The sequence below is a fragment of the Rhodofomes roseus genome, assembly GCF_022264815.1.
Source record: "Rhodofomes roseus strain CIRM-BRFM 1785 chromosome Unknown C8Q71scaffold_1, whole genome shotgun sequence".
Taxonomy (NCBI): domain Eukaryota; kingdom Fungi; phylum Basidiomycota; class Agaricomycetes; order Polyporales; family Fomitopsidaceae; genus Rhodofomes; species Rhodofomes roseus.
The window spans coordinates 825,756-853,694 of NW_025952957.1; the positions used below are offsets into that span (position 1 = coordinate 825,756).

General features: G+C 54.9%; 7 protein-coding genes across 7 annotated transcripts; 4 read left to right on the plus strand and 3 right to left on the minus strand.

Annotated features, from left to right (window-relative positions):
• Nucleotides 1–3,383: 3,383 nt before the first annotated feature.
• On the minus strand, nucleotides 3,384–5,675 carry C8Q71DRAFT_852275 (uncharacterized protein; the record flags this gene model as incomplete). Its single annotated transcript, XM_047926814.1, has 1 exon — nucleotides 3,384–5,675. The coding sequence occupies one exon, from the start codon at nucleotides 5,673–5,675 to the stop codon at nucleotides 3,384–3,386; it is 2,292 nt and encodes a 763-aa protein (XP_047784562.1).
• A 3,899-nt stretch (nucleotides 5,676–9,574) lies between these two features.
• Nucleotides 9,575–9,940, minus strand: C8Q71DRAFT_673413 (uncharacterized protein; the record flags this gene model as incomplete). Its single annotated transcript, XM_047919686.1, has 1 exon — nucleotides 9,575–9,940. A coding segment is annotated over one exon (366 nt), but the record flags the coding sequence as incomplete, so codon positions are not given.
• Nucleotides 9,941–10,192: 252 nt separating this feature from the next.
• On the minus strand, nucleotides 10,193–11,347 carry C8Q71DRAFT_671818 (uncharacterized protein; the record flags this gene model as incomplete). The annotated part of the gene is made up of 1 exon (XM_047919674.1): nucleotides 10,193–11,347. A coding segment is annotated over one exon (1,155 nt), but the record flags the coding sequence as incomplete, so codon positions are not given.
• A 9,161-nt stretch (nucleotides 11,348–20,508) lies between these two features.
• C8Q71DRAFT_719465 (uncharacterized protein) lies at nucleotides 20,509–21,168 on the plus strand (the record flags this gene model as incomplete). Its single annotated transcript, XM_047921307.1, has 2 exons — nucleotides 20,509–20,576; nucleotides 20,631–21,168. The coding sequence occupies 2 exons, from the start codon at nucleotides 20,509–20,511 to the stop codon at nucleotides 21,166–21,168; spliced, it is 606 nt and encodes a 201-aa protein (XP_047784565.1).
• Nucleotides 21,169–22,733: 1,565 nt separating this feature from the next.
• On the plus strand, nucleotides 22,734–23,421 carry C8Q71DRAFT_864778 (uncharacterized protein; the record flags this gene model as incomplete). The annotated part of the gene is made up of 1 exon (XM_047928268.1): nucleotides 22,734–23,421. A coding segment is annotated over one exon (480 nt), but the record flags the coding sequence as incomplete, so codon positions are not given.
• A 1,223-nt stretch (nucleotides 23,422–24,644) lies between these two features.
• Nucleotides 24,645–25,447, plus strand: C8Q71DRAFT_729971 (40S ribosomal protein S25). The gene is made up of 3 exons (XM_047922060.1): nucleotides 24,645–24,831; nucleotides 24,982–25,267; nucleotides 25,323–25,447. The coding sequence occupies exons 1-3, from the start codon at nucleotides 24,829–24,831 to the stop codon at nucleotides 25,346–25,348; spliced, it is 315 nt and encodes a 104-aa protein (XP_047784567.1). The 5' UTR covers nucleotides 24,645–24,828; the 3' UTR covers nucleotides 25,349–25,447.
• A 671-nt stretch (nucleotides 25,448–26,118) lies between these two features.
• On the plus strand, nucleotides 26,119–27,881 carry C8Q71DRAFT_12735 (uncharacterized protein). The gene is made up of 3 exons (XM_047916445.1): nucleotides 26,119–26,334; nucleotides 26,388–26,647; nucleotides 26,704–27,881. Exons 1-3 carry the CDS (start codon nucleotides 26,208–26,210, stop codon nucleotides 27,721–27,723), a joined length of 1,407 nt encoding a protein of 468 aa, XP_047784568.1. The 5' UTR covers nucleotides 26,119–26,207; the 3' UTR covers nucleotides 27,724–27,881.
• Nucleotides 27,882–27,939: the final 58 nt, after the last annotated feature.

The window sequence follows — 27,939 nt, forward strand, 5'->3', positions numbered from 1 at the left end:
ACCCACAACTTCACCTATTTGCCATGAGTATAGCCTTTCAGCTAACATCTGCAGGCGCAATGCAAGTGGCGACAACCACCACCTGTCCACTAGCATCGCCGCCTACGCTCATCTGAGCAGCGGGTATAGCGCCCACAGGTCACGTCGGCCGGCATCAGCTGGCCCTAAGCCATAGGCTATTCTGCCATGTCAGCTACCCCAAGGTCATAGGGTAGAGACGCTGCCTGGTGTGGTATCAGGGCAAGCTCTCAGTTCCGGAATACGCTGCGCGTTTCCGTGAGGTCATGGAACGGACTGGTTACTCGGACGGTGACTTGCGAGATCGCTTCTACGAGCATCTCAGCAACGACATCAAGGACCTCCTCCCGACGACCGAGCGCTCTACCAAGACGCTCGATGAACTCATGTTGGTCGCTGCGGACTTCGACACAAGGCTGCGTCAACGCCGTGCCGAGAAGGCCCGCGAGGCTGGTAAAACGTCGAGTACCTCGTCAACGAGTACCCCGGTCAGGACAACAGCGGCTCCGTTTGTGATCAGCAAAGATCCGAACGCGATGGACATCGACGCGACGCTGCAGGCGCCGAAAGGCGGTAACGGGAAGACCCGGGCGGACTTCCTCAAAGTCATGGGCGGTCGTTGCTTTGGTTGCGGCTCCAAGGATCACGTCAAGCGAGACGGTGGTCACGAGCGCGACATCTGCGACTGGTGCGGTGGAACTGGGCACAAGACCCCGGTCTGCCAAAGACGGTTCCTCGGGTTGCCAAAGAAGGCAACGGCAGCTGCGACGTCTTCGACGTCCTCTACGGACAAGGAAGTGGATGAGATCTTCTCTCCGGAAACTTCCTCGTCGACAAGCGAGGAGAAGACAGTGGCGGCCACCTCGCAGATGACCGACGTGGTGAACGCGATGCTCAAGCAGCAGGCTGAGCTCGCGGCACAGATCGAAGCCCTCAAAAAGGCTTTTTAGATCGACCACACGCTACCGTGGCAGCGGCGTTGTGGTCGTGGGACAGGTATTGGCGTTTCTTCGGTTCTATTCGCATAGCTAGTTGTACTATACCAGAATCAGAGCTTCGAGATGTACATTTACGTATTGATGTATCGGTCTCCGGAAAACGTCGAGAAAAGCAAGTAGCTGCCATGATTGACTCAGGCGCTACGGGATTGTTCATTTCTTCTCGTTTTGTATTAGAAAATCATGTAACTACCGTTCCTATGAAACATCCGATCGTTTTGTATAACATCGATGGCAGTAAGAACAAAGCTGGTAGCATCACTCACTACGCTCGTCTTAGATTACAAGTAGGTAGCTTTGATGAGGTGTGCGATTTTTTAGTTACGAATCTGAACAAGGAAGATATGATACTGGGTATTCCGTGGCTAAGAGAGGTGAATCCTAGCATCAACTGGAAGGAGGGTACGGTCACGTTCGACGAGGAACCGCAGGAGCCGGTTTCATCTGAGAACGATGATCCCCCCTTTCAGAAGATCGCCGGGACGAGGAAACTCCGGCGCGAATGGAAGAAGCGCGGAGTTATAGATGACTTGGCCAATGAGCTCTGGTGCTGCGCAGGTGTAACGTACTCAACCACACTGGCAGCCCAAGCCAATCAGCAGAAGTCCAAGAAGACCTTCGAGGAGATGGTGCCGGAGCACTATCGAGACTTCGCCAAAGTCTTCTCGGAGGCAGACTCGGAACGTCTTCCCGAGCACAAGCCGTGGGATCACACGATCGACCTAAAGCCAGACGCGCCCGAGACGCTACGGTCGAAAGTGTATCCAATGCCGGTAAACGAGCAAGCGGAACTAGACAAGTTCTTAGAAGAGAACCTCCGGAAAGGCTACATTGTGCCTTCCAAGTCACTGATCGCTTCGCCTGTCTTCTTCGTCAAAAAGAAGGACGGCAAGCTACGGATGGTTCAAGACTATCGTAAGCTAAACGATGTCACGATCAAGAACCGATACCCGCTCCCGCTTGCTACCGACATAGTCAACCGGCTACGCCAAGCCAAGTACTTCACGAAGTTCGATGTCCGCTGGGGATACAACAATATCCGTATCAAAGAAGGTGACGAATGGAAAGCGGCGTTTGTAACCAACCGCGGACTGTTCGAGCCGAACGTCATGTTCTTCGGCCTCACCAATTCCCCAGCGACATTCCAAACGCTCGAAAATTCCATCTTCGTCGATCTCATCGCCGCTGGAAAAGTAGCTGTATATCTAGACGATATCCTAATATACAGTACGGACTTGGATGAACATCGCAAAGTAGTACGCGAAGTTCTCCACCGGCTACAGGAACACGACTTGTTCCTGCGACCCGAGAAATGCGAATTCGAGCAGACGAGCGTCGAGTACCTAGGCTTGGTAATCTCGGAAGGAAAGGTCAGCATGGACCAAGTCAAGGTCCAGGCGATCACGAGTTGGCCAGACCCCCAGAACCTGAAAGCACTTCGAGGGTTCCTGGGCTTCGCCAACTTCTATCGCCGGTTCATCAAGGACTTCGCTAAGACAGCACGTCCTCTGAATGACCTGACCAAGAAAGACGTATCCTGGCATTGGGGGCCAGAGCAGAAAGAAGCATTCCAGACGCTTAAGGATGCGTTCACGTCGGAACCCATTCTAGTCACATGGGAACCCGACCGTCCTACGCGCGTGGAAGTGGATGCTTCCGGGTTCGCGACCGGTGGAGTTATCCTGCAAAAGACGGCAGATAATCTCTGGCACCCGGTTGCGTTTAGGTCACAATCAATGGCGGAAGCCGAGCGCAACTATGAGATCTACGACCGCGAGATTGTAATATCTCACACTCGCTACCAGAGATACTGTGCACCCAATCTCTATTAGAGAAGTGCGGTGTATCCGAGGACGACGAGTGAGAAGGGTTTCTTCCCACTCGCGTGGCGTCGACCTTTATGGGGTCGGCGCCAAACACACGCAAACTAGATAATTACATGTTTCAGTCGAGAAAGGGTCCATGTCATGTAATACAGTATATACGGAGTAACGGCCCGTTACACTCCCCCCCACTGGACGCGATCCACGCGTCCCAGGAGAGATAGCAAGAATGATGGAGGAGGCGAGCGCGACGAGGTATTGACAGTGAATCGGCACCGACGGGTAACGTCGGCGCACGAATCCGATAGACAGCGGTGGGGATGATGATGATAGCGCCGACGGTAGCGACCACGGAGTATACGAGAGGGGCGGACGCGGAGACAGCGACGAGTACGGTCAAGACGATGACGACGACAGCGCCGACGTGGACGTTCAACAAGCAGCGAGCTTGTACACGATCACACTTCAGTCGACGATGGCCACTCGCCACACGCAGCAAGGAGCCGAGTACGCAGACAATACACGCGTAGACGACCTCGACGATCTACTGCTGTTGGTCAGCGCGATCTTCCGTAGGGTGGGTCTCATCCGCGGGAGTACCGGCCGTACTGGGCTGGGGGGTCTCTCCAGCGACAGCAGCACCCATCGCCACGTCGGCCGTAGGCATACGCACATGGGATGGGATTACCGGCAGCTGGTCGATACGAGGGACGTCCTCGTCGTGCACGTCGCCGGGACTGGTGGGGAACGTCGTGAAAGGGACGCCCTCTTCCAGTCCCCGCCGCTCATGCTCGTTGCGCCTACGGATGAAGTACCTTTCGAGGTACTGCACCTCGTGCGGCTGGTAGCCGGAGGCCGCAAACCAGCGAGCCACGTCGAAGATCGTGGAGTTCGCGCCAGTCCACGGGTAGGGCACCGTCGAAGTTACGTCGCCGATGGGGTAGTTCCCCAGCTGTACCACGTGTCCGTATAACCCCTCAATCGAAAACAACTGGGCCACAGCGACCTCCCAGTAGTATCGACCCAAGTGGGGACCGATACGCCTGGCCGTGTGGAGGGCTGCGACGTCGTCGTACTCCGGTACCCCATCACTACCCACGCGCATGGAGGATAGGATGTTGCGAGGGTACGTCGCGTACCATTCCTGCCAGTCCTCTATGGAGGACTGGTTGGTCGGCTGCGGTAGCTTCTTCGCCTTTTTCGTGGGCGGAGCTCTCATCTTGGCCGCCGGGGATTCTGCCTTTCGCTTGGTCGACTGCGACTGACCGTCGACCTGGCTGAAGGTCGGCCCCAGTCGCGTCGAGCCCGTCTGTCGTCCAGCCCCATGGTCCATCCGAGTGGACGATGCTGCGGCGCCACGTCCGCGGGAGGACGTCGCGGCCGAGGTCCGGTGTCCCGATGGTCCCGCTCCTGTCGATCCTGTCGGTGCAGCCGCGGCGCGTCGGCGTGCCTCTTCGCGGCTCTCGAGCAACGCCTGTCGGAGGTCCCGCTCGTCCTGCTCGGTGGTCTCTCCATGACTTCTCATGGGTGCGGCGGCGGGCACGTTCCGGGGTGGCTGCCAGTTGGATACGAGAGTGTAGATGCCGTTGACCCCGCGCAGGGCACCGTCGCGGTTGGCCTGCGTGACCAGGTCCCGAGCGCGCACCACCGCCGTCTCGTCTCCACGACGCGCTGCGTCGATCAAGCGGCGGGCATCGCGAGAGGACCGGGGGATGAAATTGAACCATCGCTCTGCCATCGCAATGACAGAGTTCTGGGGGAGTTGCACGCCCACCGGCCAGCCTTCGGGAGCGGCTGGTGGTGCCCCAGTTCCGCCGAAGAACTGGGGCTGGCCACCCTCCTGTTGCTTGCCCTTCCCTTTGTTCATGGCCATCCGGCTCTTTCCCCGGTCGATCCGCCTCCGCTCCTCCTTGGGGTCGTCGTCGTCGTCGTCTGAGTCTCCTTCCGAACCCGAGAAGTCCGCCCAGTCGTTCATGACTCGCGGCATGGTGGGTCGACTCGGGTGGGAGGTCGACGTGGGGGTTGGTGGCGGCGCGATGGCCTGTGGAGGCGGTGGCGGTGGCCTGGTGGTCGTTGGCCCCCCAGTCGGACCATCCCTCGGCTCCAGCAGTTCCGGGTCAACCTTCGTCTCCGGCGGGTTGACGACCTGTCGGTCCCCAATTTCCCTGCGCAACCTCTCGACGTCCCGCTCGAGCTGCTCGATGGTGCGGTCGCGACGACCTACACGGTCGTCGCTGGCGTGGAGACGGTCGCGGGTGTCATGGAGAGCTTCCTCCACGTCGCGGATCCTGGTGAGGAGGTGATTAACCTCATCCCGGGCGCGCCATAGGTCCTGCTCCATGCTCTCAACATGGCGCCTCTGCTGCTCCGCCAGCTCCCTCCCCCCTTGGACCCACCCCCGCTGGACGAGATCGGCCTCGTGCTGGAGGTGGATCTGGGTGAACGCGTTGTACGCCGCGGTGACGAACCCGGGGTCCTGCTCCTCCGATTGCGGGAGGTGCGCGGCCCACGAGTCGCATGCCACACACGTCCCTGGCGCGTGCAGCATTGCAGGGAGCAATGGATAACGCGGCGACCAGCCCTGCCTGGTCGGCGCGAACAACGACGGCATCCTATGCGCTGTCCCAGCGTGGGGCTGGGGAGCTGCCAGGCCGGCGTTCGTTACGTTCGACACGTCCTGGGTCGTGTCGACGTGGCCGTCGCTCGTCGTGGCCACCGTTGGAGGTGGCAGTTCGACGGCGTCGGTAGCTACCGCCACCGCACCACTGGTGAGTGGTACGGCTGGGTCGTTCCCACCATCGGGCTCCGTGCGCATTGGGGAGGTGGGTCGCGACATTGCGAGGTCTGCGGTGGTGGTAGCAGATGGGTGAACGTGAGCGACTCGGTGTGGCTTGTCACTTCTGAGCGCCTATTACCGGTCACCTGACTTCTCCGGTGCGCGGCGACATGTTTCCTGTTACGATGTCCCGCGCTACCCTCCGCCGATCACTCGCGCCACTTCCATATGATGCACCACCACTTGCCCAGTGGTGGTGTCGATTATTGGCCTCCCTTCCGGGGTAGCTCCCGCCAATATTTGACACCATGCAGTGTCAAATACTCGTCGAGAGCGGCGAGGTCCTTACAGTGTGTGTAGGGCTCCCAGGTGCAGTCACCGAGGGTCCACCGTACTTGGAACTCGATTCTGCGTCCATCCCATCTATGTCCAACGATTTCGTCGACCAGCCATTCCTGCTGGTCGTCGTTTCCGAAGTCATAGAATGACTTCGCTTCCCTGTTCGGAAATAACGCGTCGTCATTAGGTTCATGTCTCCTCAGTAGTGAGACATGAAACTTGGGGTGTATCCGCCGATCCTTCAATTCACGCGGTAGCTCCAGTGTATAATTGGAAGTACTGGGATTACTGTCCACCACCGCGTATGGCCCGATGAACTTAGGCATCAGTTTCCTAGCACGACCTCGCGGTAGTGTTAAGTTCTGAGTGCTCAGGTACACGGTATCTCCAATGGCGAACTCAGGCTCTTGCTGCCGATGTTTATTCGCCTGGAACGTCTGGTGTACACGACTCTCGATGAGAGCGTCGTGTGCCATTTCCAGGTGATGGCGCGCGCGCTGAGCGAATTCCCGGACTCCAGTGTACTTGGCGTCCGTGGCTATTCCGCTCATCGTGCGGGGCAGGTACCCATAGTTCAATTCGAAAGGCGCGAACCCTGTCGATGCGCTGACCGACGAATTGATGGCGAACTCCGTCAGTGGCACACTGTCCACCCAGTCCAGTTGGTCTGGGGACACCATCGACCGAAGTATCTGGGATATCGATCGGATAGCTCGCTCCGTCATTCCATCCGTCTGAGGGTGAAATGAAGTGGACATCATCAATTTTGTCCCTAGTAGTCGATGAACTTCTCGCCAGAACTTCGACGTGAATTTCGAGTCTCGATCTGATACTATGGACTCGGGCAGACCATGTAACCTCACGACTTCTCGGATATATATATTCGAGAGTTCTGCGGCAGTAGTGGTTGTCCGAATCGGTATCAGATGTACCATGGAAGTTAGTCGGCATACGACTACCCATAGGTAGTCGTACCCGCTGACTTGGGGAAATGGACCCACGAAATCCATGGATATTGAACTCCATGGACGGAGGGGTATGGGCAACGAATGCAACCACCCTGGCCGTAGGTGGTTGCGCGGTTTAGCCGTTTGACATGTCCCACAGGTTACGCAGAACTTGTCGATATCCCTTCCTATCTTGGGCCACCAGAACCAACGTCGGACATATTCCGACGTTTTTTGTGGTCCATAATGGCCAAGGGTGGTATGCGCTTGGTCAATCACCACCTCGGTTAGGAGCCGTCGCCGTATCGGGGCACTCGGGACACAGAGAACCTCTTCGTTTTGGCGGTTCTTTGTGTACACGAGTCCATCCCGTACGATGAAGGTGGTGAATTGGTTCGGCGATTCCAATATCTTGCGAAACGTGTGATCCTCCGCATATCCCAACTTCACAAATTTCAGGAAGTCGGCGTCGCGTTCGATCCGTCGTCTCAACGAAGGTCCGCTCGTTAGTGCGTCAGCAACCGTTGGGTTGCTGTCGAGCTCTACTGCGGTACGAGGGAGTTCACGATGTCCTTGGGCTTGGGACATCACGATAGCCTCTCGGTCTCGTTCCTGATGAATTTCGGGCAACGCTTGGGACGTGATACGCCCTGATCGCAACTCGAGTACCCGACCCATAGGCAGGTCCTCGTGTTCCGGATCCAGTCTCACATCCGCGTTCACCATATGGTGATCCGGAGTGAAGTCGTCCGCATTGTCATTCTCGTAATAGCGGGAAAGACAATCGGCGACCTTGTTCTTGCGCCCCTCAACGTACGTTATGTCGTAGTTGAATCGCGACATGTATTCATACCATCGCACCTGTCGGTTCGATGGGTTGGGTACCCCATTGAAGAACGTGAGGGCCTTATGGTCGGTTATGATGTGGACCCTTCGTCCCAGCAGTTTGTCCTCCCATTTCAGGAGGGCTTCCATGATTCCTAGTGCTTCCTGTTCGTACGTCTTGTACGCTCGTTGAGCACCCGAGAATTTTTTGGACAGGAATCCTGCGGGACGGCATGATTGCCACTCTGGTCCTTGTCCGTACATTGCCCCGACTCCAAAGATGGAGGCATCTGTGATGACCCATATCGGTTCATCCAGGCTGGGGTCAATGGGCTTCAGTATGGGGGCACGGCTGGCAAGGGTTTTGATAGACTCAAAACACTTGTCGTGTAGTGCCCTCCACACGAATGTGCGACCGTTGTGACACATGTCGGATAGTGGCGACGTGTAGCCACTGATCTCGGGCAAGAATTGCGCGAGATAGTTGACTAGTCCGAGAAATCGCTGCACCTCCTTGTACGAGCGAGGTGTGCGCCATGTCCGGATTCGTTCCATTTTATCTCGATCGGCATGAAGGCCTCGGTCATCAATGAGATGGCCCAGACAATCCATCCGCTTCGAGTAAAGGTCACACTTCGTCTGGCTGAGATACAACTTCGCGTCCCTCAACTTCTTGAAGACAATACCAAGATGGCGTTCATGTTCTTTGATAGAGTCGGAGAACACGAAGATGTCATCGAGGTATACATGTACGAATCGGCCCAGGCATTCTCGAAAGATCGCGGTCATCAGCGATTGGAATGTAGCTGGAGCGTTACAGTCTCCTTGCTGCATGACCAAGCTGATGAAACATCCGTAAGGGGTGGAGAACGCCGTTCTGCCGACGTCCTCTGCCATAATACGGATTTGCTCGTATGCGTCGGACAGGTCGATCTTAGACCTGTACTTCGCACGAGCCACATCCATACGGATTTGATCCTGGTCCGGGAAAGGTGTTACGTCCTTTCTCGTATTGTCATTGCGCTTCCTTGCGTCAACGACGGTACGGAGCTTACCCGACTTCTTTACTACACAAAGAAGTGGGGCGGCTTGTGTAGCCGGGACTCGCTTCCACCATCCTGCCGTCTCATACCGCTCGATTTTCTCGAGCAGTTGAGGCTTCATCGCGTCCGGACACTTCGGAAGATGGTACTTATATTCCATGTCCGGGTCGATGAGTGGGATTCTATGGTTTACCTCCCTATAAGGAGGTAGTCCTGGAGGTGGTGGTCGCATGATGTCCTCGCACTCCTTCAACCACTTCTCGCGTAGTGCATCGAGTTGTGGGTCTGCTTTGAGTGATTGCCGAATCTCCTCGTCTATAAGGAGATTGCGGACCGCTCTATCGACTTCGTCGTTTGTACCGTATGGGTCCAAACGTCCGAGTTTATCACGTTTCGGTTGATCCTTTGAATGTATAGTGGGCACATTGTCCTCACTAATCCTTGGTACCGATGCGTCCTGTCGATCACTCCAAGTCACCCTGACTCTTTGTTTCGCCGTTGTTACCTCCTTGTCCGGGGGTAACGTGCGCGACTGCTTCCTTTCTTTATTGTATATCACCTCCGTTTGGGGAGGTGATACCTTCATTGTTTGCTCCACCTTGGAAGTGACGTTCCCGTCACTCCCTTCCCCCCTCACGGAGTCCTCCTCCCTATCAACGTAGCGAGAGAGGGGGGGCTGCACAGCGGTGGATCTCGCTGTGCTGCCCTATTTCCGTGAAGTGGTGGCGGCACGAAGGTGTGCTGCCAATCGAGCCTGACGGTTGTCCCGACGGTGCTCAAGTACTTCGGCCTCCTCGACGGCGTTGTAGACCGGAATGTCCACCCCATCGATCCACACTTTCCTCCGCCGGAAGTCGAGTACCACATTGTGCTTGCTGCAGAATGTGGTACCCAATACCATATCGTATCGGTCGATGTCAACAACGTCCATGTAATTGACGTTATTGACTGGACCAACATGGATATGTGGCAGTGCACCATAGTTAATCGTGGTGCGACTACCCTTCGTACCCAGCTGGAGGTTGATCTGCTCCTTCAGATCAACTCTGTCCGCTTTAGCCAAGTAGGCTAATTCCGGTGATATGGTGTCGGTCGTACATCCCGTGTCAAACAGGGTGTACGCTTTTACCCCATTGACGTCCACTTCAGCGCATAGTGGACGCTGCGATTCCAATGATCGCTTCGGCTGGTCTCGCGGATCCGATGTTCGTCGAACCTTCGGGTCGTACAACCATGCCGCCTTCATAGAGCGCGCGGGTGGCATAACCTGCATCGCGCATGCTCGCACAAGGTCGTCCGTAGCGTCCTTGTGTGATCCATGTCCCAGGTTCTCCTGCCGATCTTTTGACGAACGTCGCTCGACGCGCATGGCTCCAAATCTCATGGAGCCCAGCCGTACGTCCAGCCCCTCATCGTCGCTATGCTCCTCAAATGGAGAGTCGGCTTGATCTCCATCCGATGCATATTGCAGACCTCCATAGTCGGACCGCGGGTAACTGTCCTGCCCCTCATCGTCCACCTGATCAAGGTGGGCGGCGGTGTGGTCCACATGGCCCTGTCCTTTGCTGGCTGTAGTTGTGGACGATGATGCCACGCTCTTCGCATCCTCGTCCACAATACGCCCAGCGTGCATTTGCGGGTTCTTACTGGGTGGTTTGCCATAGTCGGGACACGCCTTGTCTCTAGAGGTGTGTCCTTCGCCTCCGCACGTCCAGCATATTATCTTGCGGCGTGCGAGGGGTCTGGTCGCCGAGGCTGCTCCATCCATTGCCGGCTTAGTACTTTGTGCAGTACTTTGCCGATTGGAGGTTGCAGTCGGTCCATCGGTCTGTGGTTTCGCCGGTCGTCTGTTCCGGGCGGCCGAGTACCCACCACTGGTAGCCTTGCCAGTGTTTGGTGCACTCGCCGATTGACCATCCATACCACTGCCCGTCTTAGCGGTGGTTACCGTGGACTTATTCCCTCGTGCCGCCCTGGCTTTTGACGACTGAGCAGCCCGCTCTAATTTGAGCGCCACCGCTACCAGTTCTGGGTAGGGTGTTCGTTCCGGGGTCATGATATACACGTTTTCCAACGTGTGTCTCATTTCGGCCGGGAGTGCCTCCAGGAACTTGCACTTCCAAGCGTACTCGCTCGGCCTCTGAGTCATCCTATCTCCGTACTTGGTCATACGGTCCAGGAGCTCGTTAATACCACCTTTACGGTTGTAGTTGACTGAGTCCCAGTCCATGGCTGCTTGCACTTCACCGTCGCTGTGTATGAATCGACGGTGTAATGCCAGTATGGCCTCATTGAACGTCCAGTCCCAACGTTCTCGTCGTGGGGACTGCACATGGCGGAAGTACCATGTGTAGGCGTCTCCCTTGATCGCACTCCCTAGCAGGCGGAGTCGATCACTATCCATGCTTGGACCGGTGATCTTCAACGTCTGGAAGTACGACAGGAGGCGTTGCAACCACTCCTCGAACGCATACAGGTCGTCAGCACCCTCCCAGGGTGTCGGCATCAGTGGCTTAGCCACTCTGATGTACGCCGGAATGTCGCCCTTCGATTCGTGTGAGACCATTGAGTCCATCATGGTCTGACACTTGCGGAGCGAAGGTCCCATAGGGTCCTCCTTGCCTACCTTAGTAAGGTAGGCAGAGAGTCCCTTATTATGCTTCGGGTTGCCATCTTGGAGGTACGAGTATGTCCCGAACATATCGTACTCCGGTTCCATCCAACGGGACGAGATGGACTCGCCCGTACCGTATTGGAAGTGTACCTCGCGCTCCAGTTCTCCCGTTATGGGAGGGCTGGGAGCTCCATCAGGCCTACTGCGACGAGCACCATCTGTGGTGCTTGTTGGTTGGGTCATAGCTGGACGGTTATCCCTTGGAATGCTCATATGGGGCGGGGCATCCTTGGGCGGAGCTGGTCGTGCATCCTGGGGGATGTCCGATGACCTCTCCACACCGTTATACCTTGACCTAGCGTCATCGGCGGTATATTCGATATGAGTATACCCTGGTCCCGAGGTTCGCGGCGGAGACCGTTTCTGGTTGCTGTCCACGGCCGCGGTGTCGTTGTACCACACCGGTTCCACCTCCTCTGTGGGGGTGGGCTCCCGGTTAGGGTACCGAATCCGGTATATCTGACGGCGTGCGTCCACCTTACGCTGTTCGAAGTCCTCTTCCGACTCGAACGGCTGTCGAGGCATCGACATCGCATGGCGGGCCGCCTTCAGCGCGTCGAGTTCGGCCTGAGAGAACGGAGGCAGTGTCAACACTGGCTTGGGTTTCGCGTGGTCCTCGGAGTCGACCACCTCTTGTACCACGACCGGTGGTCGTGGTATAGCAGGTTGTTTGCCCTTGCCTTGATCCTGGGCCGCCTCCTCCTCACCGGAGAGTCGCTCCTCCTCTCCACTATCCGAATCGTCGAATAAATTGATCATATCCGACATTCGGACTTGAACTAGTTGACACTGCGTGTCAAACCGTTTTTCCATAGCTGTAAGTTCCTTGGCTGTTTGCTCGGTCAAGGACTTCATCTCTGATTGGAGCAGAGCTCTCAATCCCGCGAGTTTAGCACGCCGGGACCCTTTGCGGGTCCCGGCGCTGCTGCTGCGCGACTGCCTGCTGGACGGTCGTGATGGTCCCGTCCAACCTGGCTGTGTGGCCCCCGGCGCCATGAGCTCGCCTTGGGGAAACTCTTCGGGGGCCTGGGGACCTCCTATTGCGGAAGGTCCGACTCCACGGAACGGTGATTCACTCAATTGGAGTGAATTCCGTTCCCCTTGTGACCCTTTCGGGGACGGCGAGTCCGGCACGTCTCCAGACATTACAGGTCTGGAAATGAACTGGCCCCGCGCGTTACGTGGTTGCTGATAGCGACCGCGTGGAATGATGACGATAACAGATAGCTAGCTTGCTGGCGTGTTCCTCGAATATCGCACTTCTTGATTTAGAAGTTCGATATGTTCGAAGGACAGTAAAAAAGTGTAATATCTCACACTCGCTACCAGAGATACTGTGCACCCAATCTCTATTAGAGAAGTGCGGTGTATCCGAGGACGACGAGTGAGAAGGGTTTCTTCCCACTCGCGTGGCGTCGACCTTTATGGGGTCGGCGCCAAACACACGCAAACTAGATAATTACATGTTTCAGTCGAGAAAGGGTCCATGTCATGTAATACAGTATATACGGAGTAACGGCCCGTTACAGAGATGCTAGCTATCATCAGAGCTCTCGAGGACTGGAGGCACTATTTGGAAGGCCTTCCGGCCCCCTTCGAGATCATCTCCGATCATAAAAACCTAACGTTCTGGCGAACTTCGCAGAACTTAGGACGGAGACAAGCTCGCTGGTCGTTATGGTTGTCACGCTTCGACTTCACGATGACGCATAAACCCGGAAAGACGAACACTCAGGCCGATCCCCTGTCACGTATCCCTTCGCTCCAAGTCACGGATGCGGAGGATAACCAGGGTCAGATCGTGTTGAAGCCCGAGCGGTTCGCGGAGATTTCTGCTACCCTCAACGAGCCAGAATCCCCACTAGAAGATCGCCTTCGTCAGGCTAGCGAGCGCGAAGCTGAGGTGCTTACCGCGCTACACGAGCTCCGTGAGCATGGCCCACGTCGATTGACGAACGGACTCTTCGAATGGGAAGAAGACAAGGGTATCATTTACTACAAAGGGAAAGTCTATGTCCCTGCCGACGATGGGCTGCGCACAGAAGTCTTACGTCAGTGCCACGACGCGCCCACGGCAGGACATCCCGGTAGAAATAGAACCCTTGAGCTGGTCAGCCGCCATTACTGGTGGCCAGGAATGGCCAAGTTTGTGGAGAAGTACGTCGCAGGATGTGACAGGTGTCAGCGCTACAAGCCAGCAGCTCATCCGCCGGCTCAGCTACACCCCCTGCCCGTGCCTAGAGGACCGTGGACTACGATGGGCGTCGATCTGATCACTGGATTGCCACTGTCCAACGGATTCGACGCCATAGCCACGTTCATTGATCTCTACGGCAAACAGGTGCACTTCATACCCACGACCTCCACAGTAGACGCTTCGGGTATCTCCGATTTGCATTATCGTGAGATATTCCGGCTGCATGGGATCCCCGACGAGATTGTGTCGGATCGCGGTCCGCAGTTCGCCGCTAAGCTAATGCGCGAACTGTACAAGCGGCTAGGAATCAACTCGAGTCTCACTACGGCCTACCACCCGCAGAGCAACGGACAGACAGAGCGCGCTAACCAGGAAGTCGAAAAGTACATTCAACTCTTCTGCGATAAACGCCAAGACGACTGGTCCCGGCTTCTCCCAACCGCCGAGTTTGTAATCAACTCGCGCGTTGCATCAGCTACGGGAAAGACTCCCTTTGAAGCCATGTATGGGTTTACGCCGGATTTCACTGTCCCTGTGGGTAGGAAAACAAGTATTCCTGCACTCGACCAAAGATTGGCACTTCTTGCAGAAGCACGCAAGGAGGCGGAAGCAGCACTTCGTCTAAGCAAAGTCGCGATGGCGGATCAGGGCAAAGTCAAAGCCCCGGTGTTCAAGGTTGGCGACAAAGTCTGGTTAGCCGCCAAGAACATCAAGATCCACCAAGCAAGTCAGAAGCTTGGGCCGCGACAACTCGGACCTTACGAAGTAACCGAAGTCCGAGAGAAAGACGACTACGTGCTTAACTTGCCGCCTGCGCTCAAAGTGCATCCCGTATTCCACGTGGATAGACTATCTCCCTACAAGAGTAATGACGTCAACGGACTCCTTCCTCAACCACCCGAACCAGTAGTAATCGATGGTGAGGAAGAGTACGAAGTCGAGACCATCTTGGATTCCCGGTTCTTCAGACGCCAGCTTCAGTACCTAGTCCAATGGAAGGGCTACGGTGCGGGAGACAACAGCTGGGAACCCGCCAAGAATCTTGAACACGCCCAGAAGGAGATAGCGGAGTTCCATCGGAAGCACCCCAATGCACCTCGCAAGATAAACGCTGCTCTTTTTGACGGAATCGTGTGGCGATCTCCGGAGAATATGACGGACGTCGTGCCCACAGACCTGGAATGGGAGACGGGGCGACGTGTTGGGATAGATTCGTCGGGACGACGAGTCTTAGGAGGGGGGTAATGTCATGGTATGACACGGAGGCCCCGTATTTTTGCTTTGTTTTATCCTATTTTCGCTCATTTTCTACGGACTTGTATGATACGCTGTACGGTAGACTTCGCCTGGAACGGCTTTCTGACTAGTCACGTGACACATCACGTGCTAGGGTTCGTCTTGTGACTCGTTCATCATGTGGCCTTGCTTATGTAACTTATCATGTGCCCTGCGGCAGCGCCTAGCCACCTGACTCGTTCTGACTCGTTCTGACTCATACGTACACATGACCTCAGTTCTCGGATCCAGCGTAGGTAGACCTGCCCTCAACCTGGCCAGTATATATAGGGTCCTGTACGCTGCCTAGCACTCCAGCTCGTCCTCTTGGAGTTGCTAGGTAAGCACTTCACATTGTACTAAGTAGAGTGCAATGTAACTAACTTGGAGTTGCTAGCATTGCGTTCGACGCTGTTAGACTGTTGTTGACTTCGGTCCAACACCTTGAGGTCAAGTGTTTCTGTTCCCAGTTCTGTTTCTAGTCGCGTCAGACCTAGCTCCGCGACAGCATGCGCCAATAGATAGCGTACGGATTCAAACCGTGCAACAGGAGAAAAAGTCTCGGTATAGTCTTGACCCCATACTTGGGTAAATCCCTTTGCAACAACACGCGCTTTGTAGCGACCATCGTGTTTAATCGCATAAACCCACCGGCACTTGATAACCTTTCGGTTTTTAGGCCGTGGAACTAGAACCCAAGTCTTGTTGTCCATAAGTGACTTGTATTCAGAACCTTCAGATGTGTGCCATTTAGCCTTGTCTTGAGACTCCATAGCTTCCCTGTGACTCTGGGGAACGCCATGGTTTGCTTCTGCTAGCATCCGCACAAACATGAGAGTTTCAGCCTCAGATTGTTGACGGCCTTGAGCATCGGTACGACGATCAATATTCACAGGTGGCTCGTCACCATAGGCATTGTCCTTATTCCTCTTAGGATTTTGTCCAGCACCTTGACGACGTGGACGTTCGTACTGAGGTTGCGGAGGAGGTACAGGATCAGGTTGCGGTTGTGGAATGTCTCCCACTGGCTCTGGATGGTCTTCAGGTTCAGGTTCATGTTCCGGGATAGGAACGGGAATAGGTAAATCCTCAGAATCAGAATCCTCCGAGTTCGCATCCTCAGGAGGTTCATCAAACGGCTTATCCAGGGATTTCGGATTATTGCCTAAATCTTTACGTGCAGGAAATGTCTCTTCATCGAAGGTCACATCACGAGACACAACGATACTTCGAGTGGCCGGGTTCCAGAAACGATACCCTTTGGAACCTAACTCATAGCCAACAAAGATCATCTCAACAGCCTTCTTGTCGAGCTTCCCAGCTCTTTGTTCCTTCTGCACATGCACATATGCCTTGCACCCAAATACCCTAAAATACGAAATGTCCGGGACTGTGCTATCCCAGAGGGTAATGGGGCATTGCCAGTTAAGGCGTCGCATTGGTTGCCGATTATAAATGTGAACCGCAGCGTCAACAGCCAATTGCCAGAAACCATGGCTTAGTCCAGCATGATGAAGCATAGACATAGCCTTCTCGACAATGGTCCGATTCCAGCGCTCAGCTCTCCCATTCTGTTGAGGAGAGTATGGCATCGTCTTCTGATGTTCAATGCCAAATTTGCGCAAATGTTCGGTAAATTCTGTAGAGGTATATTCTCCCCCTCGATCCGAGCGTACAGCTTTGATTTTCTCGTCAGTTTGGTTCTCAGCCCATGCCTTGAAATCATCGAACGCTTGGGTCGAATCATTCTTATGTTTGAGGAAATAGGCGCGGCCAAGACCGGAGTAGTCGTCGAGAAAGCTGATGAAGTAGCGCCATCCACCAATAGCGGTGGTACGCATAGGACCATCTTCGTCGGTATGAACAATTTCAAGAGGTTTTGAAGCTCTCTTGTCCGACGTGGGAAATGGAGCACGATGAGACTTGCCCCATTGACAACCTGCACAAGGAGACTTGTCCTTGTTACCGATAGAATCCACACCCTTGGTGTGCTTGGGTAGTTGACGGATAACTTCTTCAGACGAATGTCCGAAGTGTTGATGCCAAAGGCGAAAATTTGACTTGTCCGCAGACTTAGCCAATTGCGGTTTCATAATTTCCATGTGCAACATATAGAGATTGTTGAAGGGCGTGTGATGCGCCTCCATGATCTTGTTACCACGGATTTGGTCAGAACCATGCAAAATAGGTTGGTCAAAAATGACCATACGGCCTCCACCTTGAACAAGGGTGAAACCTGAACGTTCAATAACTCCAGTTGAAAATAGGCGACTAGACGCGGCAGGGATATATGCGACATTGGTGATAGTCGACACAATATGTTTCCCTTCAACATGCACAACGCCTTTGATAGTGCCTTCACCGTAAGCTGCAATCTTACTCTTGCCGGCTGTGCTAAAAATCATGGGCTCCTCGTAAGGAGTGTAATCCCAAAAATCAGCCATGTCGTTGGTGATCGTCTTGGATGCACCAGAATCCATAATCCAATCAGTCGTTCTTCCTGACGCGGTGTTAGCCGCAGTATACCAAGAAGCAGTCATAGTATTCGCAGACGACAAGGAGGATTCTACAGTTACAACATTCGAAGAGTCCGACGCAGATGCAGTGTTAGAAGTACCAGAACTAGATTGACCATTTCCTCCGTTCTTTCCCTTTCCTTTGCCCTTGCCCTTGCCCTTGTTGTTCTTCCCCTTTCCGCCACCTTTATTCTGAGGGCGGAGATGCGGGTACTTGGTCCAACAATTCTCGCTACCATGGGCCCCACCGCAGTGATCGCAGGGGTCCTTGGATTTATGCTTGACCTGGGACGTCTTAGACGCAGACTGTCCCATACCGGACCGGCAAAGTGATTCCTCGGCAAGAATTTTGCTCTGGACCGAGTCGACCTTTAGATCTTTGAGGGTCTGCGTCGCCAGGAGCGCAGAGATCATCGACTGGTATGACTCTGGCAGTTTCAACAGAAGGAGAAGAGCCTGAGTCGAGTCACCGAGCGTAATTCCGCCACCACTAATCTCCTTAAGCCGGGTAACCAGCTTGTTGATCTGATCCTGCATTGGCTTGGAGTCAGACATTTCCGGAGATTTGATTAACGACTGGAAGAGAGACCAGACGTATGCCATGTCGGGGGTGCCAAAAGCGGTTTTGAGCGAGTTCCACATGTCCTTCGCATCCTTGAGATCACCGGTGTCTTTCTCGAGCAGATGATGCATCGAGCGATCGGTTCTCATAAATAGAACACCCTGGGCACGGGCATTCTGAGTGGCGAAGTCCGCTGCGGGTGTGCCAGTTGCAGTAACGGCGGGCCAGGCTTGGATAAAAACCAAATAGCCGCGCATGGCGGCTGACCAATCAGCGTATTGGGACGCTGAGGAAAGCTTGGGGACATTGTCAGGCTTGACGTCACCCATGGTTGCGGATAGGAGGATAAATTGGTCTTGTGAGACGGATGGTAGTTCTGGGGTAAAAACTTCGAAGGGTAATTCCTCAAAGAATGGAGATTGAGGTCTCGACTCAGGGAGCGGGACTAGGTGTTCAGGATATGGAGGTAACTCCGAAAATTCACTAGCAAATAGGAAATTCTCCTGCCAAGGAGCGACCGATATTCCAGTTGAAAATCCTTCTGGAACTGGATCTAGAGGTTGATCGTAGCGATGTGGGCAACTAGCGTCGTCGCAGTTAATCCACTGATCTTCTTCGACGTCAAAATGATAATCGAAGTTCTCCTCGTAGTCGTAGAGATGATGATGGTCGGTGCAATTGTACGGTGGAATTACTCCGTTCGATGCTTCACTATTTGAGTCTCGGTCAAATGTCTCTTCTTGAGACGAAGCCACAGTGTGATGCTTAAATTCTAGGGACGAAGATATACAGAAAAAATGCGACTACAATTGCTTATCTACCCAGTACAAGTAGTTGTTCTTGTACAAGTCCCCTACGTCCTTGATAATGCGGCCGAAATTCTGGCTAAGATTTATGAAGGAAATCTTCGCAATCAGCTCGCAGACAGAACAGATGTCGTTCAATTCGACTGCAGACCACGTGGTTCCTTCCTCCTCGATATTCGTCAGCACCCAGTTGAAACGCCTGCCAAAGTCGTCCAAGTTATCCAACAAGGGAAGACGGGCGTAGAGGCGGTTACGGTGGCGATAGAGGGGCTGAAGGCGCTTCTGGACGGCAAGGAGACGCTTGCACAGGATCTCGACTTTGTCAGCGGTGGACTTCTTGCGGAAGTCGGACAGGAAGATAGGCTTTAGAGCCGTGGGAACGATGGGAGTTTCTCCGCTAAGACGCTCAATGAGCGAAGCCTTGGTCTCGGCAGCAGCGGCGCTAGCGGCACGAGCAGCAGCGAGTTCGGCTCGGCGAGTCTCGGCGAGAGCTTCAGCAATGTCCGCTTTCTTCTGCAAATACAAGAGGTGCTGCTCCGGCGAGGTGCGGCAGGACTCCTTGGGAGGAATGGACGTGTCTACGCGGCCAGAGGCTTGGCGGCGGCGACGAGGGGTAGGAGCGAGGATGATGTCGATCTGGCGATGGACGGGTAGATGACCGTACAAATGCCGATGACGTACGGCGATGACGTTAGAGTCGTCTTCGTCAACGTCGTTTCTCTCACGACGAGACGGATGATAAATTTCGTAATTGCCTTTTCGGGCTGCCCTAGAGATGCGCTCAGACAAGGCCTTCGGCACTATGTCATGCAGCGACTTAAAAATAGTCCAACAAAGGACAAAAATTGCCAACTCACTCTTTCAAGAGTTGGGCTTTGGAGCGCGCAAAGAGGGGTGCAGGTGATCAAAGAATCAGAGCGCAGGGCTCATAACCTGTTGAAGAAAGAGGTTTTAGGCTTAGTAAGCCCAGTGGCAGTGAAGGACTAATGAGTGAGTGAACAGACCAGTCCCAAAGGGAAGATCCTATGCTGGCAGGCAGAGGAGAGGACGAAGGATCGTTATCATTACAGGGCAAACCAGCCCAGTATATATACACATTTGATACAGGTCACATGCTGTATCAGTGGTTCATCAGTAAGCACTAAGTCCGAGGTTTTGGGGATATGAGTAAGCTGGTAAGCAGCATGAGTAAGCCAAAACTCGGAGTTTGATGTGGAGAGATATATGAAACGTGATGGAACATCAGGAATAATATGAGACATGATGGAACATCAAAGAGTGATATAGGACGTGATGGGACATCAAGGAATGATATGGAACGTCATGGAACATCAAGGAATGTCGTGGAATATCATGGAATGATCCGGACTAAAGTCACATGATGTAATCTAGGCAAAGTCCATCAAAGAACGTATGTAATCTGACATCGCAGAACATAAGTCCATATCCGTACATAACTGATAAGATAAGAACACTGAAAACTCGGAAGTTCAACATAAAACAAAGTAAAAATACGGGGCCTCCGTGTCATACCATGACAGGCATACCTCATGTATATTTACTGCTAAATCAATCAAAGCGTTGTATGTGTGGCGACCGAATGATTCTGCTCTGTCTTCGATCACCCACAGTGAGCTCGTTCACATTCTAGCGGCGCTGCGCCTTGACCACCTTCAGATTGTAAGATGGCTACAACCCGAATCGAAAACATGCACCCGAGCAGAGGCGCAGGTGGTAGCATGAAGTCCGTACACAAACAAGCTGCAGCGTCGGCAAAGTGAGTTCTCTCTAGGCTTTCGCTGTTGACTCTCACTCACCACCACATGTCCAGTTCTCTTCCGAATGCGAGGAGCATTTCGAGGCCCCAGGATGAGTCTGAGAGGAGATTCAAGATGTCCACCATCTCGCCTCCCGGGACGCCTCTCGGACGCAACAATGGGCTGATCTCGCCGCAGGGTGGGAAGAAGCTATCTGAGTTTACCTGGGAGCGTAACGAATCCAATCAGCAGAGATACGAGCAGCATACGAGGAGTCTCACATACGCGGAGCGCGCTCGCTTTTGCTCCTACATCAAGCTCCCAACGGAGCCCGAAACCGAAGGCGCTGCTCAGTGTCGGGCAATGAAACCCGAGGAGACTCAGGAGAGCAGCGCGTCCTTGAATTCACAGGACCCGGTGAATACCGCCGAGACGAGTCCAATGCTCGCGACCGCGGCCCTCAGATGTGGAATGGACAACGACGAGAGCGGGTTAACCGCGACTGGAATGTTTGCACTACAAGAGGGCAATCTCTTGAACATGAACGGCAAGCTGTGGACACGACGGAAAGTGGAAGAAGTGCGTGCAAGTGCAACAGAGGAGAACGGTTAGTAGAGCTCTAGGGCGTTTTGTTCGGACTAGGGTCCAAATGCTTACATGGGATCCACAGACCCTTCGGATTACTGAGCGTCGCGGCGCAGAGGTTGATTTGCCAATGGTTCCGTTGGATGAGATGGTCATTTCCTTGATCTGCGTTTGGTTTCTCGAGGGTGTTTAAGCCTCCAGCTTCATGAGGTTATATCGCCCCGTTGTATACCCGTGTCGTGTACGGTGGTCACGGTGTGAGGACATCAGGAAAATCTCCCCCTCGGAATTAGCATCAACACCGCAACATTCACAGTATTACTGTGAATACTTGTGATTGCTATGCATTACGACAGTCATTCGCGACATTCTCAGTACTAGACGAAATCTTATGTATGATATCAATATGATATGAATCGTTTCTGTATACCAAGTAATGTTGGTGTCATTGATCTCATTCACTTCGTCAGGTGCCAATTCACAAACAGAACGGAAAGAAGCATTATATTCCGACACACAGACATAGTGGTACTAATACAAGGTAGGAGCTATTCGGGCGTTGGTACTAGTGATTTAGGTAGAACAGAGTACATGCATTGAGGACGTTCTTGCTCATCCAATGTACTGGAGGCTTACTCGTACTCGTACTCGTACCCACGGGGGTCAGATACCCGCCCGGCGGGTACCGGTCATCCGCGGGTCTCGCAGGTTGACGCGGGTGTGGGATTGGCGACGGGTTGAACGGGCGAGGAGAGCGGTGGACGGCGGGTGAGCGTGTGAGGACTCGGGCACTGGCAATCGCACGGGCAAGCAGGGGGGTGGGCGTGCGGGCGATCGCAAGTGCGAGGAGCGAGTGGGTAGATAGTGGGCAGGTAGGCCCTGCCCGCTGTCGGTCGCCGTGTGTATGCTGGGTGCGTGCGGCCTGTGCTGCGCGCGGCGCGCGTGGCGTCTGCTCGTCGGCCAATATTGTGTGGGGCATTTGCCCTGCCCGCTGCTGGTTGCTGTGTGTATCGCCTGTGCGGGTAGCTTGACCGGTTGCCCGCCGGTCCACTCACCCGTCTGCGCGCTCTCGGGCTCGCCTCCACCCATCTCTGCCATTCGCTCACTCCTGACCTTGCGCGCGTGTCCACCCGCCGGCCGTGCTTGCGTGGTGGGCAATTGCCGCGCCCGCTTGTGATCGCTGTGTGTGTCGCCTGCGCGGGCAACTCGATCGTTTGGGCGATTTTGCTCACCTTTGAGACGCGACCGGGCGGCGGTCAGGCGTGCCACGTGCGTGCATGCGAGCGCGCCGGGTGTGCGAACGCGCAGGTGGGCGGTCGAAAGGAGAGGGCGGGTGGGTATGTGTGCGTGTCAGCAAGCCTGGCGCAGGCGGGCGCCGGCGAGGGGCGTGGTCCACGTCCACGCGGTGTTCGGCCGGAAGAGAGGGCTGGGTCGAGACCAGGCATTGCAGTGTCGGGGACGACGGAGGGGAAGAGCAGCGTGGAATTGGCGGGGAGGGAGGAGGGCGAGCGACGAGACGACAGTAGCTCTGAGTCGCTAAGTCGTTACGCGTTAAGGCCCGGTCTCGCCCGGAGGAGAGCACGTGCTACGATGCCACCGCCACGTCAGGCGCTCCCAGCTCTGCCTCCTACTCACTGCCTCACCCTCCCTCTCCTACGACAGCAAGTACCCCGCCGCCTCCGTCGCCAGCTCTCACCGCAGCTTCATCCTCTACGCGTACGGCCTCGATGTGGTCAAGCACCCTGGGTCCGACGAGGCTGGCTTTCTCTTCGACCCGACCTGCGGCGAGCGCCGCGCCTGGTGTACGACCCTCAGCCTTGCGTCGTCCTCAACATCGCCATGCTTGTCACCGTCACGCTATCCCTCCTCGCCCTCTTCATATCCTACCCCGTTATCTCCTTCTACCACAACAACATCCTCACCCACATCGCCACTGCCGACACCCACATCAACTCCACCAGTCAATACGAGCTCTCCTTCCGGTCTCACCGCGGGCAAACCAGGTTTTTCGGGCTCCGAAAATGCTAATAACATTGGTCCTCCATGGGAACCTTTTCGGAGAGCTTGACTGACTCCGAAAATGCTCCTACATTTCTCATGTTCGTAGCATGTTCGCCGAAAACACGCATGTTCGGCCTCCGAACATGCTGAAATCGGCTGAAACGCATCATGTTCGCAGCATGTTCTGACAATATTCGGAGTCCGTAAAGGTTCCCAGGCGGGACCGATGTTCGTAGGGGTTTTCGGAGTTCGAACAACCTGGTTTGCCCGCGGTGTCTGTCCCTTCATCTCCACCGCTAATCTAACGCATCATTCCGAGGTCCAACGCGCGGAGATACCCGTTGCCCTTCCCGCAAGACACGCCGTAGTACTCCGGGTGCACGTGCATGCCCTCACAACGTCTCTCAGGTACGTCCACCCCTTCTCCTGCTATCTGTGCCTACTCTTCGTCTGCCGTCGTACCTTGCGCGCCTCCTGACTGTCCTTGCTGCACTTCCCTGGCAGTCCGAGCCCCGCAGTCTGGTAACCAGCGTTGCGGTGTGTGTGTGAACACAATACGCAACCGGGGGTTTACCTAGGTCGGGCCGTGGCCAAGCACCCCCGCTGCCCGTGCCAGTCACAGCAATTTAGTGAGTGTTTCCTGGTCTCCTCGCAAACTGAACCTGAGATTGACTGTATCCATGCATGAGCGTGAGCATACCCATGACGCTCAATTGGCCGAGTGCCTTGGCGGCGAGTTTGCCGAAGGACCGGAATCTCGTCAAGAGCCAGCTGTATCCGCGCAGGGTGAGTGTGTTCCTGGTCTCATGCGAGGGACGCGTACTGACGGCGCCCTACAGGCTGCCTGTCTCGCTGCTCTGGCCAGTGTGGGTAGAATAAAAGGTGTGGTTGAGGACAATGTACTCAGTCATGTTGCTATCGGTTGTTATTGTTTGCTTGTCTTGTTGTGATTGTTCTCTTCGTTTACTATCTTCGCTCTCGTAATCATGGACACTGGATCTGCGTGGTGTGCCAATCATTGGGCTTTTACTAGTAGTACTGTTTGAATCATCAGCGCAATGCACGTAATGTTCTCTTCAGTAGTCTGCGTGAACAAAAGTAAGATGCTAGATTGTTGTGAATGTTCGCGGTATACTGTAAAATGTTCATGGTATACTGTAGAACATGCTGATCAATGTGTGAGTATGCCGAGCAAATGCCTCATAATTACAGGTATTATTGAGTATTCACAGATGAACCCAGTGGGGCTGGGTAATTCTCGGTTGTATGAGAACAGAATGAATGATCATTGTTACTATCAATATCATGGAATAACACAACATTCTTGCTCATTCATCAGAGGTATTTTTCCTGATGGATACTCGAAGCACGAGTAGGTCCTGGTCTGTCTTCAATGTCACGATACCGAGAAGACACACTGAGGTGATGTTTTTCACACATGCGTGAAAGTGGTCATCGTGGTTAAACCCCCATGTTCCAAGGACGGTACCGATGTATGTAGTGGCAGGACGAGACTCAGACAGTGGTGACAGGTGTGGCGCAGACTCAGAGGAACCAATAGTTGGCCGCAATGTGGCGCACTGCCGGCGTCTGACTTCGAATCCCGCTCGGCCTTGGCCGTGGCGCCATAACCGATCTTCGAGTGTTACTCGCCGTCCTCAGCATCCACGACAGGCCGTCAAGACAATGGTGAGTGTGTATTTCTGCTATTCGGGTGTCCTGCATACTACGCCCAGTGCTTTATTCGGAAAGATGTGAATGATACTGGGCTGGTTACCGTTGGATGCATGGATGCCCGTCCGGATGACATGCAATCTCTGACTGCAAATTTGTTTTCAGGCCAAGGCTAAGGCAGCACCCACGTCGTCCAGCGGCGGCAAGGCCGCAAAGAAGAAGAAGTGGTCCAAGGGCAAGGTCAAGGACAAGGCGCAGCACGCTGTCATCCTCGACAAGCCCACTTACGACCGCATCATGAAGGAGGTCCCCACCTTCCGATTCATCAGCCAGAGTATCCTCATCGAGCGGCTGAAGGTGAATGGGAGCTTGGCACGGGTAGCAATCAGGCATCTGGAGAAGGAGGGCCAAATCAAGCGGATTGTCCACCACAGCGGCCAATTGATCTACAGTGCGTATCCATCTTCAGTCGGCGTAAGGCCATTCAATAACCATTCGCTGTTTAGCACGATCAACCGGCGGAACGGATTGATTGCTCTCTCGTCGCTTCTGCTATCATCGACTCGCAGGCACGCTAAGGCAGCATATGTATTCTCACCACGTTAAAACATGCCATGACATGCCCCTTGCATATGCGTAATTGTGTGAGCGTTACGAGCCTTGATCAGGGATTAGTATCTCGGGATTTGTCTGTCGTTGGTGTCTGCGCAGTCCCAACTGACTAGCAAGACCAACGCCACAGAGAAGCACGACCTCTCCATATACCTTTGGTGCCTGTACTGGTGAGTCACACCATTCAATCTACTCGGGATGCCGCGGCCTCTCGCTGTATATTGCTTGTCGGCATCGCAGCTCGCCGTAGGTCCATGATGGAAGGAACGTCTCGCTGCCGGTGCCAGCGTCCTCGCCTTTACCTCGTGTGCACCGCCTGCCTCGCCGAACATGTCTACATTTGGCAGGCATACGCATCAGCGTATCTGAGGCTGTAAAGCACACGCAGGTAAGAACTCTTCTTCGAAGGCCAAAGCGCTGATTTCCAGAGTAGGCGCCGGCGTGCGTGGGTCATGCCCACAGCTATTGTACTCCGACTCATGTTCTCAGCATATGGTCGTCATAGCATATGGCCGACGCTTTGTGTATGCCGGCCTTCTGGGCTCGAAGCGTTGCGATGAGAGGGTCCGAGTCGACGCCACTGCATCAATCCACAGTTAACGCCGGCAGAGCACTGCCAACGTGTTGTCCCAGTTCAGAGCGAGACGGCCGAAGCAAACGGTATAAAAGATGCTACACATAGTCCCTGTGAGCTGCAACCACCTACGATCTGCCTCCACTTGCCCTTAGCATATCAAAGCAAATCACCCCTCGCCACTCACCTCTGCTTCACCAACGATATGGAGCATCTCTCTCGCACCTACCCTCTAGATGAACCCATCTCGCCCTCGAGCCTGCTTCCTCCTCATCTCCATCATCCGCATCTCGTCGAATTGCAACAAATTCCCGTCAATTGGGATATCATAGGTTTGTACGATCGTCACCTCCTGCCGAGTCGAGACTAACCACTTACGCCACAGATTATTGCATCGAGTACATCGTCGCTTTCCTGCTGCCGTTCCGCCCCGATGTCCCCAGGCACCGTCTCAAGACCTCCTTCTTCGCGCATGTTGCGTGCAACGTCGTCAGCAGGTCGGAGACGGAGATTGGCACGCTGCTGGTTGCTCTGTCGTTCATCAACAGGGCCGGGGATGCTTTCGCGAAAAATCGCCACCTCGACCTCGGCAAACCATGGGACGCGGAAGACTTGTTCATAGCGGCACTCATGCTGGCGAATAAGGTAAGGGCATAGTCGACATATGCCACGCCACACTAACTGACAGTTGCATTGCCTAGGCTGTCGACGATAGTCCTTATCCTCTCTCCTATTGGGAGGCATGGACTACGGTCATGAACAAGAAGACGCTGTGCACGCTCGAGCGCCACTTCCTGATGCTCATCGACTACGACATCAAAGTCAAGGAAGAAGAGCTACTGCGCCACTACGACGGGGTGATGCAGTACTGCATTCGGGAGAGGGGTGGTTGGCACCGACTCATGGACCTGCTGCGTTCTGACGCTGTCGAGCGAGATGACCAACCTCCTCCGAGGCAGCACCCTGCCCCCATCGGAACCGGCCGCCCTCGTGGTGATGCCCCTCAGCAGCCACGCGCCGGTCCACCGTCAGAGCGCCGTCCTGAGGCGTCGTCGTCGGCACGTCCGTATCCCGAGTACCGCCAGGCAGAGAGGCCTCCGTCGCAGTATTCACGGGCTCAGCATCCGGCTGCTCCGCCTCCTTCTGCGCGACATCCGCCACCTGAAGCTCGGGCATACGAGCCACCTGCACTTCCGCATGAGCGAGACGACGCGTCTGCGCCACGTCGCCCTGCGCCACCTGCGCCCTGGCAGGCCGAGGCTCGCCCGCCGCTACCGTCATACGATCATCGAGTGCGTAGGCGGTCCCGGTCTCCTACTCCACGTCGCCCCCATCTGCCTGCAGCGCGGTCTCCGTACCGTGAAGCTGAGCGTTACGGACGGTGGGACCCTTATCCGCGCAGCGATCGTAGAGTCCGGACTTCACGCGAGCACATCCTCGACCATGACGATGACCCACGCCCCCGGCGGTCATACGGACAGCCATCGAGAATGCCGTACGACGGCGACCGGTATCACCGCTCGCGTGGACATTTCGAACCGGCTGCGGCATGCTTGCCTCCTCTGCGAGAGCTGTGGCGCTTGCAGGACGACGCGCCTGACTACCCTAACCGCTATCGGATGCCCTCGCCCGTGAGCTGTCGACGATACGACGACCCTCGTTGGATTCGTGAGCCATCATTACCGCGTTTCGACGACCGTCACGCGCGGTACCAGAGATGAACAGCTCGAGCTCCGTGATCAACTCTGACACTCAACGTGGCGCGAACTCGACCGGCTCAACGACTAGGACACCCCATTGCTACTCTGCCCTTTTCAGCGGCGGCCACTAGTGATTTGTGACGAAACGGTCATCAGCACTGGTTTACAGCGAGAGTCTCATACCTTGCTGCGACCAGACCGCGTTTGATACTTATCATGCGATACCCTCCGCCGCGC